At 41.6% G+C, this 18,308-nt stretch overlaps 2 protein-coding genes across 8 annotated transcripts in view; one reads left to right on the top strand and one right to left on the bottom strand.

Moving 5' to 3' along the window:
• pipox (pipecolic acid oxidase) overlaps positions 1-4,491 on the bottom strand; it is a 41,150-nt gene extending 36,659 nt beyond the window's left edge. For 3 of the 5 annotated variants that reach the window (XR_007482641.1, XR_007482642.1, XM_049725056.1), the window contains exons 1-2: positions 4,179-4,347; positions 2,325-2,473 (exon numbers count right to left, since the gene is read on the bottom strand). Coding sequence is in view for 2 of the 5 variants with exons in the window: in XM_049725056.1 (XP_049581013.1) it covers positions 2,325-2,473; positions 4,179-4,289 (260 nt within the window). In the remaining 3 variants the exon portion in view is untranslated. Of the gene's footprint in view, positions 1-2,324; positions 2,474-4,178 lie in introns of those variants that run through there. The other 2 variants (XM_049725055.2, XM_049725054.2) reach the window with 2 other exon arrangements.
• Positions 4,492-10,013: 5,522 nt separating this feature from the next.
• The window catches only part of LOC125971901 (PHD finger protein 12), a 48,898-nt gene continuing 40,603 nt past the window's right edge, over positions 10,014-18,308 (top strand). For 2 of the 3 annotated variants that reach the window (XM_049725049.2, XM_049725048.1), the window contains exons 1-8: positions 10,015-10,736; positions 11,004-11,185; positions 13,279-13,351; positions 13,465-13,924; positions 14,382-14,502; positions 14,597-14,729; positions 14,818-14,982; positions 15,109-15,252. In XM_049725049.2, the coding sequence (XP_049581006.1) occupies positions 10,671-10,736; positions 11,004-11,185; positions 13,279-13,351; positions 13,465-13,924; positions 14,382-14,502; positions 14,597-14,729; positions 14,818-14,982; positions 15,109-15,252 (1,344 nt within the window). In that variant the 5' untranslated portion in view covers positions 10,015-10,670. Of the gene's footprint in view, positions 10,737-11,003; positions 11,186-13,278; positions 13,352-13,464; positions 13,925-14,381; positions 14,503-14,596; positions 14,730-14,817; positions 14,983-15,108; positions 15,253-18,308 lie in introns of all 3 variants that reach the window. The other variant, XM_049725050.1, reaches the window with a different exon arrangement.

Genomic DNA, 18,308 nt, shown 5'->3' with positions numbered 1-18,308 from the left:
TAGCTATTCCTATCTGTTGTCTCTTTAATCGCTTCAACATCGATAAGTGTTTCGCTTGTTTCTTATTTTTGTATCGTGTATCTGTTTATGTATGTATACATACACACTCGTATATATGCATATATAAATATGAAAGCTTGTTATGCTTTTGTTTATTTACATATATATATATATATATATATATATATATATATATATATATATATATATATATATATATATATATATATATATATATATTCTTTTCTTAAACACTTGAATGACAATTGACTGCACAGCACTTTGTTTGTTTCTGCACTTTGTTTGTATATATAACAGGAGTGGAGCTTCTTACAAGCCCTAGGCTTCGTCTCCCTCCTTGCACTGTTATTTGTGCTAAACAATAAACTAAACTAAACTAAACTAAGACGACAGTCAACCAAGCCACTGTGAACACGAGCACACAGCAGGCACGCACTGTCCGGTTCGTGGATCCTATCAGGCGAACGTCGTCCCGCGAACGAACGTACGCACGCCAGGAGAATGGAAGGCACGGCTGGGCGAGCTGGGTTGGCCGCAAGCCTGGCCCGACGTCTCCGCGCTGGCCACTCTTCTCTTTTTGTTTACATTCGCTGAAGCTAAACGCGTACAACTTGAGACGTCATGAGACGTCACTTCCAGCTGGCGGCTCGGTGCAGTCAAACTCGTCTGCGCGGCAAATTTAAATTATATTTTTCAGAGCAACAGCTTCCTTTTCGTTGTTTCGATCGTCAATTTATATTTATAAGCCCATAAGCTAACTAAAACCGATTTATACATATATCGGTGTCTCTGGGCCTTTAAAGAATCCTGGTATCGACTGAGTATGTTGCTGTGATCGTGTTGTCCGATCGCGGTTTGCTTCGTGTGCGCGCCGTTTTATTGACAGCTCCGGCGCGCTCATAATCGATGTATGTTGCTGTGATCGTGTGCGCCTTTGACACAAAGCGAGTATATACGTACATTTCATTGTAACTACTGTCCACTGTTGTGCCATTTGTCCGATCGCGGTTTGCTTCTTGTGCGCGCCGTTTGATTGACAGCACCGGCGCGCTCCTTTTGATTGACAGCACCGGCGCGCTCCTTTAAGTTTGCCTCGCATTGTACGAGTAGCCGTTACGCAGCGCCACGCCAAATGTATTTTGTTGTCTCGATCGATGACTTATGCTTGGTGTGTTGCCGAGAGTATTTCATTTATGGTTATTCAATTGTATTTTTTGCCAATAATTCAGTAAAGCAATCAAAACTGAACCACGTCTTCCCTCCTGTGTTGACCGACACCCGGGGCCGAAAAGAGCATAACCATCCGAGCCAACCATATACAGTCCTCAGGTTCCCCAACAATAGCGGTAGCAGTTTGCATTATTTTATTGCAATGTTTTTCCTCATCCAGATTTGTTTCCAGACTACAGTTACAGTTAGACTTCACTTTGATGGTTAATGCAGTTATTGCAATTTTGTTGTTTTATCACAGTAGTAGGTTTATTTACATTTCAAAAACCAGAAACCATTAATTTACAAATCTGATTGCACTTATTTTACATATTTAAATGTTCAGATATTAAGATGTGATAGACAGTTTTTGTATGATTTGAATGAGGCAAAATATCATGCTTTTTCTCTCGAATATATTGTTATAATCATTTGTTTCAGATGTACTGTAATTATTTTCTGTATAAAAATTAAATTTGGTGTTCAAAAAGTATTTTTTCAAACTTGAGTCAATGAGTCTTTTTTCAAACTTGAGTCTTGAATAGGAGGGTGCGGGTTCGATTCCACCTCCGGCCCTCCCTGTGTGGAGTTTGCATGTTCTCCCCGGGCCCGCGTGGGTTTTCTCCGGGCACTCCGGTTTCCTCCCACATTCCAAAAACATGCTTGGTAGGCCGATTGAAGACTCCAAATTGTCCCTAGGTGTGAGTGTGAGTGCGATTGGTTGTCTGTCTCTGTGTGCCCTGCGATTGGCTGGCAACCAGTTCAGGGTGTCCCCCGCCTACTGCCCGATGACGGCTGGGATAGGCTCCAGCACGCCCGCGACCCCCGTGGGGACTAAGCGGTTCAGAAAATGGATGGATGGATGGAGTCTTGAATTGTCTTATATTCGGGCCAATACGGTGTATATATATATATATATATATATATATATATATATATATATATATATATATATATATATATACACAGAGAGAGAGAGAGATCAATATGAAATTATTTTGTCGTGGTGTACTTTTTAGACAATTTGCAGACCTAACCTTAAATCTAAGAAAACGCTTTGTGTGGCCAGAATCTCAATCCAGCTGCCATCTTACCTGTACAGTTTGACACCAGCCTCCCTCTCCATCTCAGCCCACAGTTCATAGCTTTCACCCATCATTTGTGTGTAGAAGTCCTGCTCGTAAGCCTTACGGATTATACGGGTTTGGCCATGGGAGCTCCCTCGAGTGTGAGGTAGAGTAAACTAAAATCAGAAAAGCATGGGAAAAAATTATAGTTGGTGTGGGATGGGATGCGACGGATGATAGAATGGTTAGTTAAAAGCCATGTGAAACAATTGCACAGCTGCAAGAAGTACGGACAGACGTAACAGAGGCAGAGAATGATATTTCCCCTTACTGTTAATTATTTCAGTCCCAAATGCAGGGTCACAGACAAAAGTTTGATTTTAGTAAGAATGCAGATGAGTTCTCAGTTGGGGGTGTAGGTTGCATAGAGCAGTCTCGAGAAAAATATGGTATATTCTTTGATCAAATCAGTGCTTAGTGTAAATGATACAAATAGGATTTATGGAATTCAAAACGCTGTCTTTGGCAACTTGATGAAAGGAAAGTGCAAATAGTACACAACACAGTGAGGTTAGCTCTAGAACATCTCATTGTAGCTGTCGAAACAAATGATCTAAAGGTCTAGGGTTGGCTACTTTTCCACATCTGCCAAAAGGATTGAAAATTGCAGCAGTTTGTGATCAACATTGACACAAATAAAAAGGTAACACTGTTACATCACCAATTCATCATCCCACAGGGTCTGCACCTGTGGGGACCATGGTCATGAGATGCTATGGTGGGTGTCCCTTATCAACTTCATATATGAAAAATGGCAATAGTTATTGTATATAAATAAGAACGTCACCAGATGTTTGCATACTTTTCCGACAGCTCATTCATTCAACTCATAGGGTCCGCACCTGTGGGGACCATGGTCATGAGATCCCATGGTGGGTGTCCCTTATTAGTTAATTTCACATGTGAAAAATGGCAATACTAATCGTATTTTAAATAATAACGTCACCAGACATTTGCATACTGTTCCGACAGCTCATTTATTCAACTCATGTATTCTCTGCCATGCTGATTTTTGAAAGAAATAATCATGCTTGATATTCATTACAAATACTATCCCAGATTCATTGATAGGAACAGAAGTTTAATATTCTCCGTGCAGCTTAACATCATCAACACATGCTTAGATGAATGCTTCTTGCATTTGTGGCATGGCATCGAAGTATTTTTGTGTAATGTTACTGTGTGGAAAACGAGGTAAAGTGGAACTCATAATCTGCACTATGGGCAAAATCTTGTTAATGAAAACCACCACCTAGCTGTGGGAATGCGAGAACCTATTGGCGACTGAGTGCTTTGAGTTATCAGTTTTCCGATACAAGATAAAGAAAGGCAGCTGTTGATTGGTTCGATATGATACACCCCTTACTGCACTGGTTACAGCAATAGAGACTACATTTCCACAGTTCCGTTCATTCTGAAACTCAGAATTGTGCAAAGATCAACATCATAAGTTATTCAATAACGTTGTTCAGAAAAAAATCGGCACTCTACATTGGATTGATTTATGATTTAATTAAAATACTATTTAAAAGCAGAATTTAGTGTATGCCGAATGCTTAAAAAGTAATAATAATAGATTATTCAACAATATATTATTATTAATATAATTATTATTGATTATTCTTATACAAACACAACTACTTAATGCGTACTCAACCCATGCAACAGAATCCCCATGCCTCATCCACAGCATGCATGCATGCGCAACATGATACAACTAAGGAGAGAAAAGTTGTTTTTTTCGACGTTGAAATTCAGCTTGACAGAAACCAAGTCCTCAAACTGTCACGTGTAATTGCAACAAGATATCGTTTGACACACCTGCTCAAGGAGAAGAGTTTTCCTTTTCCTTTTCACCAGCTGGTAAGATGTAAAAGATCCTTGGATTCCAGCACCGATTACGATGTAGTCATAACACTCAAACGTAGACATCCCGGATAAATAAGCTGCAACACTGAAGTTTGCTGACTTCTTCAACGCCGCTAGCGCCACCCTTTAAAGTTGCAGTAGGTGGAGTAAAAGTGAAATGTTCAGTTATATTTCTCATGAACTGTCAGTTGGGCAAAAACAACGTACTGCATGAGGTTGCCCCAACGCCCAACTGCAAGGGAATTTGTCTTAAAGATTTGATCGGGGACATTCTCAAGTGTGTTCGCTCAGGTTGCGTTAGTCCTTACTTAAACAGAGAAATTATCTGCAGCCATTCACTTGGGACTGATCACATGAACTGCCAGTGCAGTGGTGGGATAGAGCAACACTGTCTTCTATTGGTAAAAATACAGTACTACAAGAGGAGGCCATTTTCCATCTGCGTTATAAATTTATTAATTTACTTCCGCTGATCGTATGAAAACGTAGACAAATGTACAAGATGGTTCAAACTGCAAATTGTATTCTGCAGTACAATGTTGGACTATAGAGGACTATTGAGGGCTGATTAATGATCGCCAGAAAGCATGTAATAGTTTTTATCATGAATCATGACATTGATAAATACACTGCAGCACTATGGGATTGGTCTTGAACTATCTCGAAAAGGCAGTTTGTCAGGTTAGATGGTAGGTAGCTCAACACTTGGATGTTGTTCGTGTACAGTGTACACAGTTGCGGGTTTTGGCATGGGCAACATGGGCGGGCTGCCCGGGATGGCATTTTTGGTATGCTACGTGGGTGGCGCAACAATACAACTTACCCCCCCCCCCTACCCCCCCCCCCCCCCCCCCCCCCCCACACACACACACACACAAAAAGATAATTATTATATAGGCTCGGGTAATTAACACATTTCTTTCTATAATACAACCCCTACACCAGGGCTCACCAACCTTTCTTAAACCAAGAGCTATTTCCTGGGTACTGATTAAGGCAAAGGGCTACCAGTTTGACACACACTTCTGAAATAGCCAATTTGCTCAATTTGGCTTTCACTATGTGTTATTATTGTCATTTCCAGTTCACATGTAAGTGTGATTTTAACAAGAATAGTGTCACACCGTTAGGGTTTGTGGATTGTTATTGTCTTGTCTTTTTGTTGTATTGTCACTTCCTGTTTTATTTTGATAAGTAACTCTTCTCTCGTTTCAGTTCGTGGGTCCTTCCTCTGTGCGTCAGTCTGATTGTCTTCCCTGATCCTAATTGTATACACCCGTGCCCTTGCTCCTAATTGTGTGCACCTGTGCCCTTACCCTTCTGTGTGTATTTAGTCAGCGTCTTCCCCTTATCACGTGCCAGTGCGTCTTGTCGTGTCAGGAGAACTAGCGATCACGTAAGCTGAAAGAGAGTTTTGAATACCTTGTCTAGTTTTTTGTTAAGTATCCTTTTATTTCTTGATTCACCCAGAGAGCTATTTAGTTAGTTTGCTTTTTTTGCCTGGATTTCCCTCTTCGAGGTGATTTTGATTTTTGTCGGATCTCGCCTGTCAGAATAAATTCCCGAGTTTTTTTTGTCATTCTGCATCCGAGTCCTCTTCTTGTTCCTAGCCTGACAAATAGCAAAAATACAGTCAAACCTTGGTTTTTGACCACAATCCGTTCCAGAGGCGGTTCGAGAAGCGAATCAGTCGAATTACGAATCTATTTTACCCCTTACAATTAACGGAAAAAAATCTGTTTAAGACAAAAAAAAAAAAAAAAAGAAAAAAACGCCTTTTCAAAGCATTTTTTCATTTGCGCATTTTTGTCCGCTCGCGCAACTCCAGCGCACCGCCGAACGCGCAACTGCACCGCGCTGGTCGCATTATTGTGACAGAGCCGTCGCTGAAATTTAGAAAATATTTTTAAAGTCATGATGTACTTTCCAAAATTTAAATGGACCGAAGTGCGCAGCGAGCTTAATTTTGTCCGATCGCGCAACTGCAGCGCACCGCCAAACGCAACAGTAGCGCGTCGCCGACCGCGGAACTGCACCGCGCTGGTCGCATTATTGTGACAGAGCCGTCGCTAAAATTTAGAAAATATTTTTATAGTCCTGATGTACTTTCCAAAATTTAAGTGGACCTCAGTGCGCAGGGAGCTTAATTTGGTCCGATCGCGCAACCGCAGCGCGACGGGCGCTCACTGTCACATTGCTTTAAGAGCGTCGTTGTGTTTTAGGATGGCTTTACTGTTCCCACTTGCTTTCTTTGGAGGCACGATTAGGGGTTAATACAATCCTCAAAGTAACGAAAATACAATAACAACGAAGTCAGTCGGCATCCGGGCCGCGCGGTCGGGTTTTCTCGGGTCCTCCCGGCTCATCTCGCGAGGTTCGACAACCGGAGCAAAAAAATCTCAAATTTTTTGTTCGAATTCCGATTTGTTCGAGAACCGGGACGTTCGAAAACCGAGGTTTGACCGTAAAATAAATAGATGCAGCTCACTGACAAGTGTCGCTATGTGAGCTAATTTTAGAACAGTCCTGCGGGCGACTCATGCGGTCCTCACGGGCGACCTGGTGCCCGCGGGTACCGTGTTGGCGACCCCTGACCTACACACTGGCAATAGTCTTTCACCCGGTCGTTAACGGGAAGTTGCTGATTGGTCGTTCGCGAAGATTCACGAGTCAGTGACAGACAGCATTGCCGCTATGCCATTGCCAACCGACACACTTTATACTGACATTGATGTTTTAATTTTGTATTTGTTGGCTTGTAGTTGATGGTGTTATTATATCGAATGTGTTTGTGTTTGAATAAAAGGTTGAAAAAAAAACGTTATGCCGACATTTGTTAATTTTGGGGACACCAACTCATAACAACGTAAAACACATATACATATTGTCACATAAAGCAGTTAACCAAATGTCTGATTTTTATGTTTTGATTGGCGCATATAAAAACAAGGAATAAAACACCAGACAAGTTATAACATAAATGTTTATTGAAATAATAATAATAATGATAATAAAAGTACATCTCAAACCAGCACGCTAATGTGAAACTGCAGTCGATATATTGGATAACAATATTTAGGCATATACATATATGCATACACGTTATTTAAAACCTACTATAAGTAAATCGTAAATCTACATTCTGGCTTATGACATATTTACTGACTGATCCGTTGATGCACAGGAAGGCAGTTCACTCCTTGGCTCATTCGCGAACGGGAAAGCCAGGATTCGTTCCCTCACTGATCCGCTCTCGCGGTGAACTGGAAATGCATGAATCACTCACTGAGTGATTCGTTCGTTGGTGAACGGGAAATGCAATTCACGACTCGTTCGTGAACGGGAAGTTACGTCATTTTCTTCTTCGTTTTGTTTTACGGCGAGGTGGCACCAGCTTCAATGGGAATTACCGACACCTGCTGGTTGAAGTTATATGAACGGAAAAAAAGGACGAATCACTTTCGGAAGTGATTCGTTCACTCTCGTTCACTGAAAAGAGTCGTTCTTTCTGAACGAATCGTTCACGTACGAGCCAACACTACCCCCACCCCCGCACAAACAAAATTGCGCTGCAAAGCGGTTTTAGCACTGTTTATCACTGTGAATTGGCAATTTAACTTGGACCTTCAGGAGAATTGGCAATTTAGTGCCCACTTCAGCTGCAGACCGGGTGCCCATGCTTGCTAAGAAGTTGTGCACAGAAACTGAATGACAAGGGGAAATGCCAGGGAAGGGGGCGCGCAGGGGAATATGTAGTGATTAAAATGAAAATCCACTGTATAGTGCAACATTATTAGTGGGCCAAAGTCAATCACATCTCAATTTCTTCCCAAAACCACGCATCATGTATAATATATATATGTTACATAACGTGTGTTATAATAATATTATAAATACAGGCCTAAAATTACTGCACATTTACTGAATTGTGCCAAATGGGTGATACAAAGTATAACGTCCATCCATGGATGCATGGAGACTTCCACCCATCCATTATCTGTACCCCTTCTCCCCACGGGGGTCGCGGGCGTGCTGGAGCCTATCCCAGCCGTCATTGGGCAATAGGCGGGGGGACACCCTGAACCGCTTGCCGGCCAATCGCAGGATACACAGAGACGATTATCTGCACTCGCACCTACGGGCAATTTGGAGTGCTCAATTGGCCTACCAAGCATGTTTTGGGATGTGGGAGGAAACCGGAGTGCCCGGAGAAAACCCACGCGGGCACGGGGAGAACATGCAAACTCCACACAGGGAGGGCCAGAGATGGAATCAAACCCGCACCCGCCCAACTGTGAGGCGGACGTGCTAACCAGTGCGTCACCATGCCGCCCATAGATGATTATTGATTGTGAAGTAGAGATGAGGGGCTATTAGACTCGGATAAATTTTGAACCTCTTCCTACTCCTAATCTATGTTGCGAACGATCGGGTAAGCAGGACATTCATTCAGGCACGTGCACTCATAGGAGGCAGGTGAGGCAGTGCCTCACCTTGCCACCAGGGGCGGTAAAGGGCTCAACATGGTTTCCTCAGCTGTCACCATAAGTTGTTAAAAAATGAATAATATAATAAAACATAATATAATATCTGTCCTGCGGTCTATGCTTTTAATGCAATTTTGATGTGTTTCCTATACATTTGGATCATTTTCATAGTCAAAATAGCTGTATTTCTTGTTCAAATAACAACGGGAGACGAGAATCATAGAGGCTGAGGCAGTGACGGGTAGTGCCTCTCAGGGCGTGTGTGTGAGCGTGTGCACTAATCACACACTGTACTGAGCGCGTGCAAACGGCGCGTGCTTGCAGTCAGCGGGAAAATACGGGCCTTGAGGCAGCCAGTACTTTTGCCTCAAAGATAGTGAGCCTGCGGCTAATAGTTCACGACACGAGTAAATGCGCGAGTAAATTAAGAAGAAAAAAAAGAAAAGAAAAACAACCAACAACATTCAGTGCTAACGCGTTGCTATTTGGCTTTATTTCCCCTGAAAATGGAGGATATAATCTCGAAGATAAGAAATTTTTCAAAACTTGACTTTCAGTCAAAGCAAGAAATCATAAGTAAGGGAAGACCAAATTTGCGAGGATTAATTCAAACTACGGGCCTCCCGGGACGGACAACACGTTCATTTCAAAAGGATTGGTACTCTAAAAAATACTTCATTTATAAGTAAAGGTAAGAATACTGCAGTGGTGTGTTTAAATGTACAGTGGTGTGTTTAAAATGTTATTAAATTTAATCAAGAATGGGATAACAACCATGTATGCTTGTAAATCTGACTTGTGAGTCAGTGCCTTAGCGTCATACAGTACGTTTGTAAATCTGACTCTGAGTCAGTGCCTAACCAACCCCAACCCTCACCGCACGTTACTGCATTCATTATATTTTCGATTGTGTTTTTGGTATCAAATTAAATCTATTTTGCAAGCTTCATTCCTTGTGCCAACAGTACTTTTTGTTTCCCACGAGATGTTGCAAGGAACGACTGGATTATCGCAGTTGAAAGCATATTCCGATCAAAATGTCAACCTATAGTGACAACCTAAAATGTCAATATAGTCTCGTCGTGAACGTTTGACAAAAAATACCATTTACAACACTGTTTGTGCGCTGCTCAAAGAGTAACGTATTGCTGTTAAAACGATGTTGGTATAAGGCAGAAGTGGCTAATTTGTCTACATTTGTGTACTGTTATATACGTACTGTATTAGTAACCGGAAATAACGAAAAATACACTCGACTAAGTGACTATTTACCTTCTTGACATTAGCGCATCTGCTCCACTGCGCATGCTTGGCCGGCGATTCGCGGTTGAGCCAAAGGGGAGAGGATGTTGCTAGCACCCTGTGTGGAGGCACTGCCGTTTTCATGATAACATCATCTAAATTTGCATCTTTGCTTACCTTTTCAGTGGATTATATTGCACACGCTTTTGGGAGTCGTGCATCTTGGATCGCTTATATTTTGAGACTACGTCCTTTGTTGACAATGGAAGCGGATCGGTTTGCAGATTTACAGGGCTCGTTTTTGCAGGAGCAGAAACAAGAATCATGGCTGGCCAGCTAGGCCGCAGATAGGTGGTTTGTAGTAAACAACAGGCGTGTTTGGACACAAAATACGCCATATTGTATTGCTCTTACCGTTAAATGGTAGTTCGAAGAATCCAGTGTGTTAAAACGCGATTGTCGCTCAGTTTTGATTTTGCGTGGTACGTAAGACAAGCTAACGAATCCGCTCGCCCCGCAACCTTGACTGCCTGACGTCGTCGTTAGCCCATTAGCCGGCTAACTATAGCCAGCGTTTCTTGGGCAGCAGTCCGTTGTTCAAATCATTTTAAAATACGTAAACGGGCATTGCTGGCGTTGTTGGACTGACACCCATTATCACGTATCCAGTGATAATTTGGATTGCCCATTTAATTGTTACGTTTGCCCTGGATGAATGTGGAACAAAATGGAGACCCCGACGATTGTGTACGATTTGGATACATCTGGGGGCTTAATGGAGGTAAGGTTTCTTGGCCCAAACGCTCAGTTTACATTCTAGTACTATTAAAAATGTAAATATGTAATCGTTTATATTTTCAGCTTCCTATTTCATTGTACATTTCCTAGCAATCTATAGTAGTCTTGCTGTTGGAAGCGGTTAACGAGGCCACAGGAACCCTTCAAGCCTTGCTTGGAATGGCAACCGTGGACATATGCTATACTCTATGTACAAATTATTGAAGTATACTGGAAAGTAGTGACCGATTGGTGCAAACTACATCTGCAGCAAATTCAGACACTTTTGGCGCCACCAAAGTCTGAGGAGGTTGAAAAGAGAAGTCGGAAGTTGGGGAGAGACGTCCGTAGAAGCGGCAGGGCCACCAACCACGACACCTGCGATAGTTGCAGAGAAGGAGGGGATTTGTTGTGTTGTGATCACTGCCCTGCAGCGTTCCACCTCCAGTGCTGGTAAGTTGTCATTATTTTGCTCTAAAACCAATTGCACTTGATCAAACTCATTAAGAACATCATGTACAGTAGTAGTTCTACTTACGAACTTAATTGGTTCTGCGATCAAGTTTTTAAGTAGAAATGTTTGAAAGTAGAAGCAACGTTTCCCAGAGGAATCAATGTAAAAGCAAATAATGCATGCCGGACTATCCCAAAAGTCACTCCTTTTGCCCAATTACTCTTTTATTTTATTTATTTTATTTTTGCTCTTTCAAATGTTTATAACTAAATGCCACTTTATTCTTGACCTCCTAACTTTGCTTAGGGAAGGGGAAATCTGTTCTTGTTTTCTATACTAAAAATTACCCCCGAGAAGACACAGAAAAAGTCAGGCTAATAAATAATTGTATGCTTTCACGTACTTCCTGCAATGTGCATGCTCACGTGCGCCACTGTGCCGCCTGCAAAATTCAAGTGAAAACATTTAAAGATAGAAATTGACAAACACAAAAGTGTGTTCTTCATGTTTTTATTGAAAACAAGCTGGTACTGTCTGCCGCACGGCAAAGGTTTCCGCTTTTCACACAGCAGGGGATACCTACTTGGCACAACACCAGCAATACTATGTCGCGAGCGCGACAATACGCATGCATTTGCCAAACTCCTTTATGATTTCGAGTTTCTATTGATAGTCTCAGACATACTCGACTACACTACTTGTTTTTACATTGCTAATGCGCCGAGACGAACAGGGAATGGCAAACGAGACAAGGCGGTGGGACGGAGGGGGGTGGCTGGTGCGTCGGTTCAGAAGTCAAAAAGTAGATGCAAAAAAAATCCTAAGGCACCGGTTCGTATCTCAAAAAGTTCGTAAGTATAGGTGTTAGTAAGTAGAAGTACCACTGTATACCTTCTACCCGAGAAGCTGGTGTTTGTTGTCTTTTTCAGGAAAATGTTTATTTTGCTGTTATAAAACATTCCCAGAGGATGCCTGAATGTCACAGTTGATAAGCAACATGTACTGTGCTCTTGCACGAAAATGTTTTGCGAATACTTCTTTAAACTGCGCTATTTCCAGTGCAGCTATCAACGTACTGTATATTGACATTTCCCAATGCAGTCCCTGTCCAACCTATCAAATACTAACTACTTTTACTCTTATGTTATGTGCAGTAGTTGCTTTAAAGGCTACGCCTAAACCTAAAAAAATATGTGGTCAATGTGTTGTGTACTGTAGCCAGATTTCTAATCTGGTTGTATAGAATGAATAATTATAAATATGTTAAATTATTCATTTTCTGTAATTATAAGTCTGTGCGCTTTGGTTGTCCTTCTTCTTCTTCTTCTTCTTCATCGGTTTAAAGTCCACTTTCCGTTCATTTCTATTGAATGTACAGTCGGCCATCCCACTCTGACGCGTCACAGCCAGTGGAGCTGCAGCCATTGCCATAAATGGAGTCTGTTTACATATGGCGACCTTCCTGCTCCTTTCTCATTCAACGCCATCCTACTAAGCTTTTTAAAATGTAGCTTGTTTATTCATGTGTGTGTGTGTGTGTGGGGGGGGGGGATTTTTTTTTTTTTTTTTAAATATAGTGTAAGTTTTGGAAAGTCAGCTTTAAAGGCTGTTTTCTCGGACTGCATTTCTACTACTAACATCATTGCAACTTGGACATTTGGACTAATTGGTACAAAACACAATGCAATAGCAATCTCCACATGTGGTTAACCTGCAATGATTTGTGTTTCGTATCTTAATTAAATGTAGTGTCGTATCCTCGTAGCATTTCGCATGTTATTTCTATTTGTGTCAGTTTGTCAAGTGGCCCCATCATGACTCTTCTTTCAATTTTACCTATTTTATATTATGTTCAACACAGAGCATCTTAGTCCATCCTTCATTAATAGTAACTTTGAGAAATATGCTTTGTCGGAACCTCAATATTTATGTCAAACACTTATCTACACATTCAAAGGGTTGCACGATATAACAAAAAATAATGTCATTGTGATGATGGTACGTGCAATATGCTCATCGCAAAGACGTGCAATAACTTTTATTAAAAACTGATAACTGACTTATTGACTGATTGTTTCATCATTTGGCATAGCAACCCACCCCTGAGTGAAGAGATGCTTCCTCCAGGAGAATGGATGTGCCACCGCTGCAATGTTCGTAAAAAGGTGTGTTGTAGATCAGATTTGGCCCTCTACCAAATCTCTTTGCACTGCTGATGGGCTTCAGACAAAACAAAATTCTGATGAAGGTTTAATGTTTTTTTTATGATCTTTTTCAGAAGCGAGAGCAAAAGTCTGAACAGACCAACGGCCTGCTGGAAAAGTCCTCTGTTAATAAACGTGCTTCCTCTCCAGCTATGGAGCTGGAGCTTGGCACTGGCCCACTGCGTCTTGATGGCCTTCCCCCAGGGGCTGGAGCAGCAGGGCCTGGTCTTCGCGTGGCCCAGGTACGCCTCTTGGACCGTAGGAGTAGCAGCAGGCCAAGCAGCCGGCCAGGCACGCCAACTTCCAATACTTCGTCGACCCCTACCCCCTCAGAGGAGCAGAATGATGGAGAAGAGGAGGCACCTGAGCCTGAGGATGATGTTCAGGGCACTGAGCTGGAGAATACTGTATTATCTTCTCCAGCACCACGTCTTCTCAAGAGGCCCTTTCAGCTGCTCATAGCAGCCGCTTTGGAGAGAAATCCTACACAGTTCCAGCTACCTAGCGAACTTACATGTACCACTGCATTGCCAGGTTAGTCAGTACCTAAAAAGCATTGTCAAATGAAAGTCAGCTAATGCAATTCTATCTTGTAATACAATAATATTCAATTACGATTTCGGTTGGGCCAATTGTTTTTACATCAAGCAATGTAGCTAGGTCATACACAGTGCATCGACAGGTTTTAATGTCAATTTCATGTTTCAAAGTCGAAATGGACATGATTTTACCCCCAGTATCTTACCACTGTTCGGGTTTTTAGCACCGTCAGCTATGTGGGTAGGTGAAGCAAGTGTTACATTCACAGTATCAAATACTGTAGGAAGTTTTGTTATCTTTGTGATAACCCTCTGCATCTCTTGAATGCAATTTAAAACTGACAGGCTGGGCCACTCAGGGGATTGGTTCTGGGCCCAAAATTAAATACCATTGTTGTAATAGGTTTATCACTTTTACAAAGTTTGGTAACAAACGCGTTATCTGTTTTCAGGCAGCAGTAAACGAAGGAAAAAGGAGGAATTGCTTGGCAGGCCATTCAGGCGATCGCAATATGAACTCGATCCGAATGGTCTGGTGCCATTACCAGTCAAAGTCTGTTTTTCATGCAACAGGTATTCTGATATACCAAAATATGTACAGACATATAAATAGATCTCTTATATTCTTGATTGTTTTGCTGTATTTGTGTTTTATTACTCGCTGTAGAAGTTGCAGGTTGGCTCCCTTGATACAGTGCGACTACTGTCCTCTCCTGTTCCACACGGACTGTCTGGACCCACCACTTACAGCTTTACCTGCTGGTAAATGGATGTGCCCAAATCACGTTGAGCATTTAGTGGTGAGTGGCGTAGAACTGCAAATAACGTCTTCTGGTTAAACACAATGCTTAGCTTTGTGTTTTTTTTTGTGCATTTTTGGTTGCTTAGCTAAATCAGAGAAGCCTTAGCCTGTCCAGTCGATGTCAGCTTTTCGATGAGTTTCAAGACAGAATGTCCCAACATGCAGTCAAGTTGGACTTTCTTCGCAGAGTCCATCGGCAGTTTTCACCAAACTGTCGGACCACTCAGCAGTGCAACAAAAAGACTATCAAGGTAGACTGTGCCACAGTACAATGTGTGTTTTTGCATTTGTTCAGATAAACTGGTATATTTCTGAAGTTCCTAAATTGTTGTCCATCTTCTACAATTGTTTTTGTAACAATTGCGTTTTGTTTTCAGGTACCAGATGCCATCAAGTCCCAGTACAGGAATCCACCCTCCATTCTACATCCTGCAGGGGTGCGCCAATTGGAGTTAGTTTGTAATGGTCCCCCTGAACATCACTCCTCAAAGCACCTCACCACAGATGCTGAACAGCAGGAGGTAAGATTCAAATTGTGTTCAAATAAAATGGGGTTCAAATTGTTGACATTCTTAATTTATCTTGTGGAGCTGCTTGGAAGCCTGAATAGGCTTGAAAACCCGAAAAGTTGGAGCTGGCACAGCAGCCACCGCCATTACACAAATAACTATTCCATACATCGGAATACAAACTATACAGTTATACAGATGTTTTTAAATAATACTACCGTATTTTTTGCACCATAAGGTGCACTGGATTATAAGGCGCACCCTCATAGAATTTTTTATTTTAGAAATTATTTCATATACAGGACTGTCTCAGAAAATTAGAATATTGTGATAAAGTTCTTTATTGTCTGTAATGCAATTAAAAAAACAAAAATGTCATACATTCTGAATTCATTACAAATCAACTGAAATATTGCAAGACTTTTATTATTTTAATATTGCTGAGTATGGCTTACAGTTTAAGAAAACTAAAAAATCCTGTCTCGAAAAATTATAATATTTTCTCAAACCAAGTAAAAAAAAAAAAAATGATGTAAAACAGCTAAACAAAATCAAACATTTGAAAATGTCCATTAATGTACTCAGTACTTGGTTGGAAATCCTTTTACACAGATTACTGCATCAATGCGGCGTGGCATGGAGGCAATCAACCTGTGGCATTGCTGAGGTGTTATGGATGCCCAGGATGCTTCAATAGCAGCCTTTAGCTCATTTGCATAGTTGGGTCTGGTGTCTTTAAGCTTCTTCTTCACAATACCCCACAAATTCTCTCTGGGGTTCAGGTCAGGGGAATTGGCAGGCCAATTGAGGACAGTAATGCCATGGTCAGTACACCATTTACTGGTGGTTTTGGAACTGTGGGCAGGTGCCAGATCATGCTGGAAAATGAAATCATCTCCATAGAGCTTTTCAGCAGACGGAAGCATGTAGTGCTCTAAAATCTGCATTTACTCTGGACTTGATAAAACACAGTGGACCAACACCAGCAGCTGACATGGCTCCCCAAACCATCGCTGACTGTGGGAACTTCACACTGGATTTCAAGCAACTTGGATTTTGCTTCTCTCCAACCTTTCTCCAAATTCTGGCGCCTTGACTTCCAAATGAAATAAAAAACTTGCTTTTGTCTGAAAAGAGGACTTTGGACCACTCTGGAACTGTCCAGTGCTTCTTTTCCATAGCCCAAGTCAGACGCTTGGTCCGTTGTCTTGAGTTCAGAAGTGGCTTGACCATGGGAATAAGGCTATTGTAGCCCATTTCCCGGACACATCTGTGAACAATGGCTTTTGATACCTGGACTCCAGTTTCAGTCCACTGTCTTTGAAGCTCCCCCAAATTCTGGAAGTGACTCTTCTTCACAGAGCTGTTAAGGCTGCGGTCATCTCTCTTGGTTGTGCAGCGTTTCCTGCCACATTTCCCCCTTCCAACAGACTTTTTGTGGCTGTGCTTTGAAACTGCACTCTGTGAACAGCTTGCTCTTTGAGAAATGTCTTTTTGTGTCTTACCCTCCTGATGGAGAGTGTCAATGATGGTCCTCTGGACAGCAACCAGATCAGCAGTCTTCCCCATACTTGTGATTTAGTTTACTGAACCAAGCCGAGTGTTTTTCAAGGCTCAGGAAACCCTTGCAGGTGTTTCGAGTTGATTAGACCATTCAAGTGGTTAGTTGAATACCCTACTAGTATACTTTTTCATGATATTCTAATATTTTGAGATAGGCTATTTGAGTTCTTAAACTGTATGCCATAATCAGCAATATTAAAATAATAAAAGGCTTGCAATATTTCAGTTGGGTTGTAATGAATCCAGAATGTATGACATTTTTGTTTTTTTAAATGCATTACAGAAAATAAAGAACTGTATCACAATATTCTAATTTTCTGAGACAGTCCTGTATAGGGTGCACCGGATTAAAAGGCACATAAAATAGAAGCTATTCTGCAACGAACTAAGGTTGACTAGGGTTGCGGTATGCATCCACTAGCCAATAACCAATGAGCCCTCTGTAAACAATCGCGTTTCTCAAACTATCTCCTAAAAAATGATCGGAACTGACTAAAGTTTGATCGAACACATTGGTACTGCTTACCTATGTTTCCCTTCCATATCGATCCGTAAATTTACTTGAAACATTAACGGAGCAGCATATTTTGAAATAAAATAGCCTCGTGCCTATAGCAGCTGTCATTATAGCATTAGCCACCCGCAAACCCCCATGAGCCTCAGCTCGCAGACTCCCATCAGCCTCAGCAAAGTGTGGTGGCAGCCCCCTGTAAACAATCACGTTTCTCAAACTGTCTCCCACAAAAGTGATCGGAACCGATTAAAGACTGATTTAACACATTAGTGCTGCTTATTGATGATTCCGTTGGTTATTGAGCCGTAAATGCACTCGAAAACATGAACGGAACACCCTATTTTGAAATGATATAGCCTCGCGGGTACAACAGCTATTCAGTGATGCTCCCTGACCACGGTTGCCGTAATGCTGGGAAGCGATGTGACCTTGTAATTTACTAGTACTAAAACGTACTGAAACATTTTGGCAGAGCGCTGTGTACAACCAGTATGGATCAACAAATTCATCAATTGATCCATATACAGTTAAAGACAAAATTATTAGCCCCCCTTTGAAAATTTCATTATTTTTTGAATATTTCCTGACTGCTAATTACTAGAGCAATGACATTTTAGCACATCATTTATGAGCATATCAGATTTATTAGGAAACCTTTATTACACGTAATTTTGCTCAGAAGCAGAGCATTACATACAAAACCAAAAAATACCATGGTCAAAATTATTAGCCCCCCTAACATCAATAGTCAATTGTGTATCCTTTTCGCTGGACAACAGCTTGCAGTCGTTTTGTATAGTTCTCAACAAGCTTAAGACAGGTCTCCTGAGGAATTGTAGCCCATTCTTCCTTGGCAACTTTCTCAAGTTCCTCCAGGTTCAAGATGGCGGCGCGTGCACACGCAGCGGCCACTCTCTGTCCCGTTCGGTGTTTTGTGAGTGTTTACTGAGTGTTTGTCTGGCAGTTTTGTGTGTATTCGTCTCGTGTGATA

The sequence above is a fragment of the Syngnathus scovelli genome, chromosome 7, assembly GCF_024217435.2.
Source record: "Syngnathus scovelli strain Florida chromosome 7, RoL_Ssco_1.2, whole genome shotgun sequence".
NCBI classification, from domain to species: Eukaryota; Metazoa; Chordata; class Actinopteri; order Syngnathiformes; family Syngnathidae; genus Syngnathus; species Syngnathus scovelli.
This window is presented reverse-complemented; position numbering and strand designations above follow the sequence as displayed.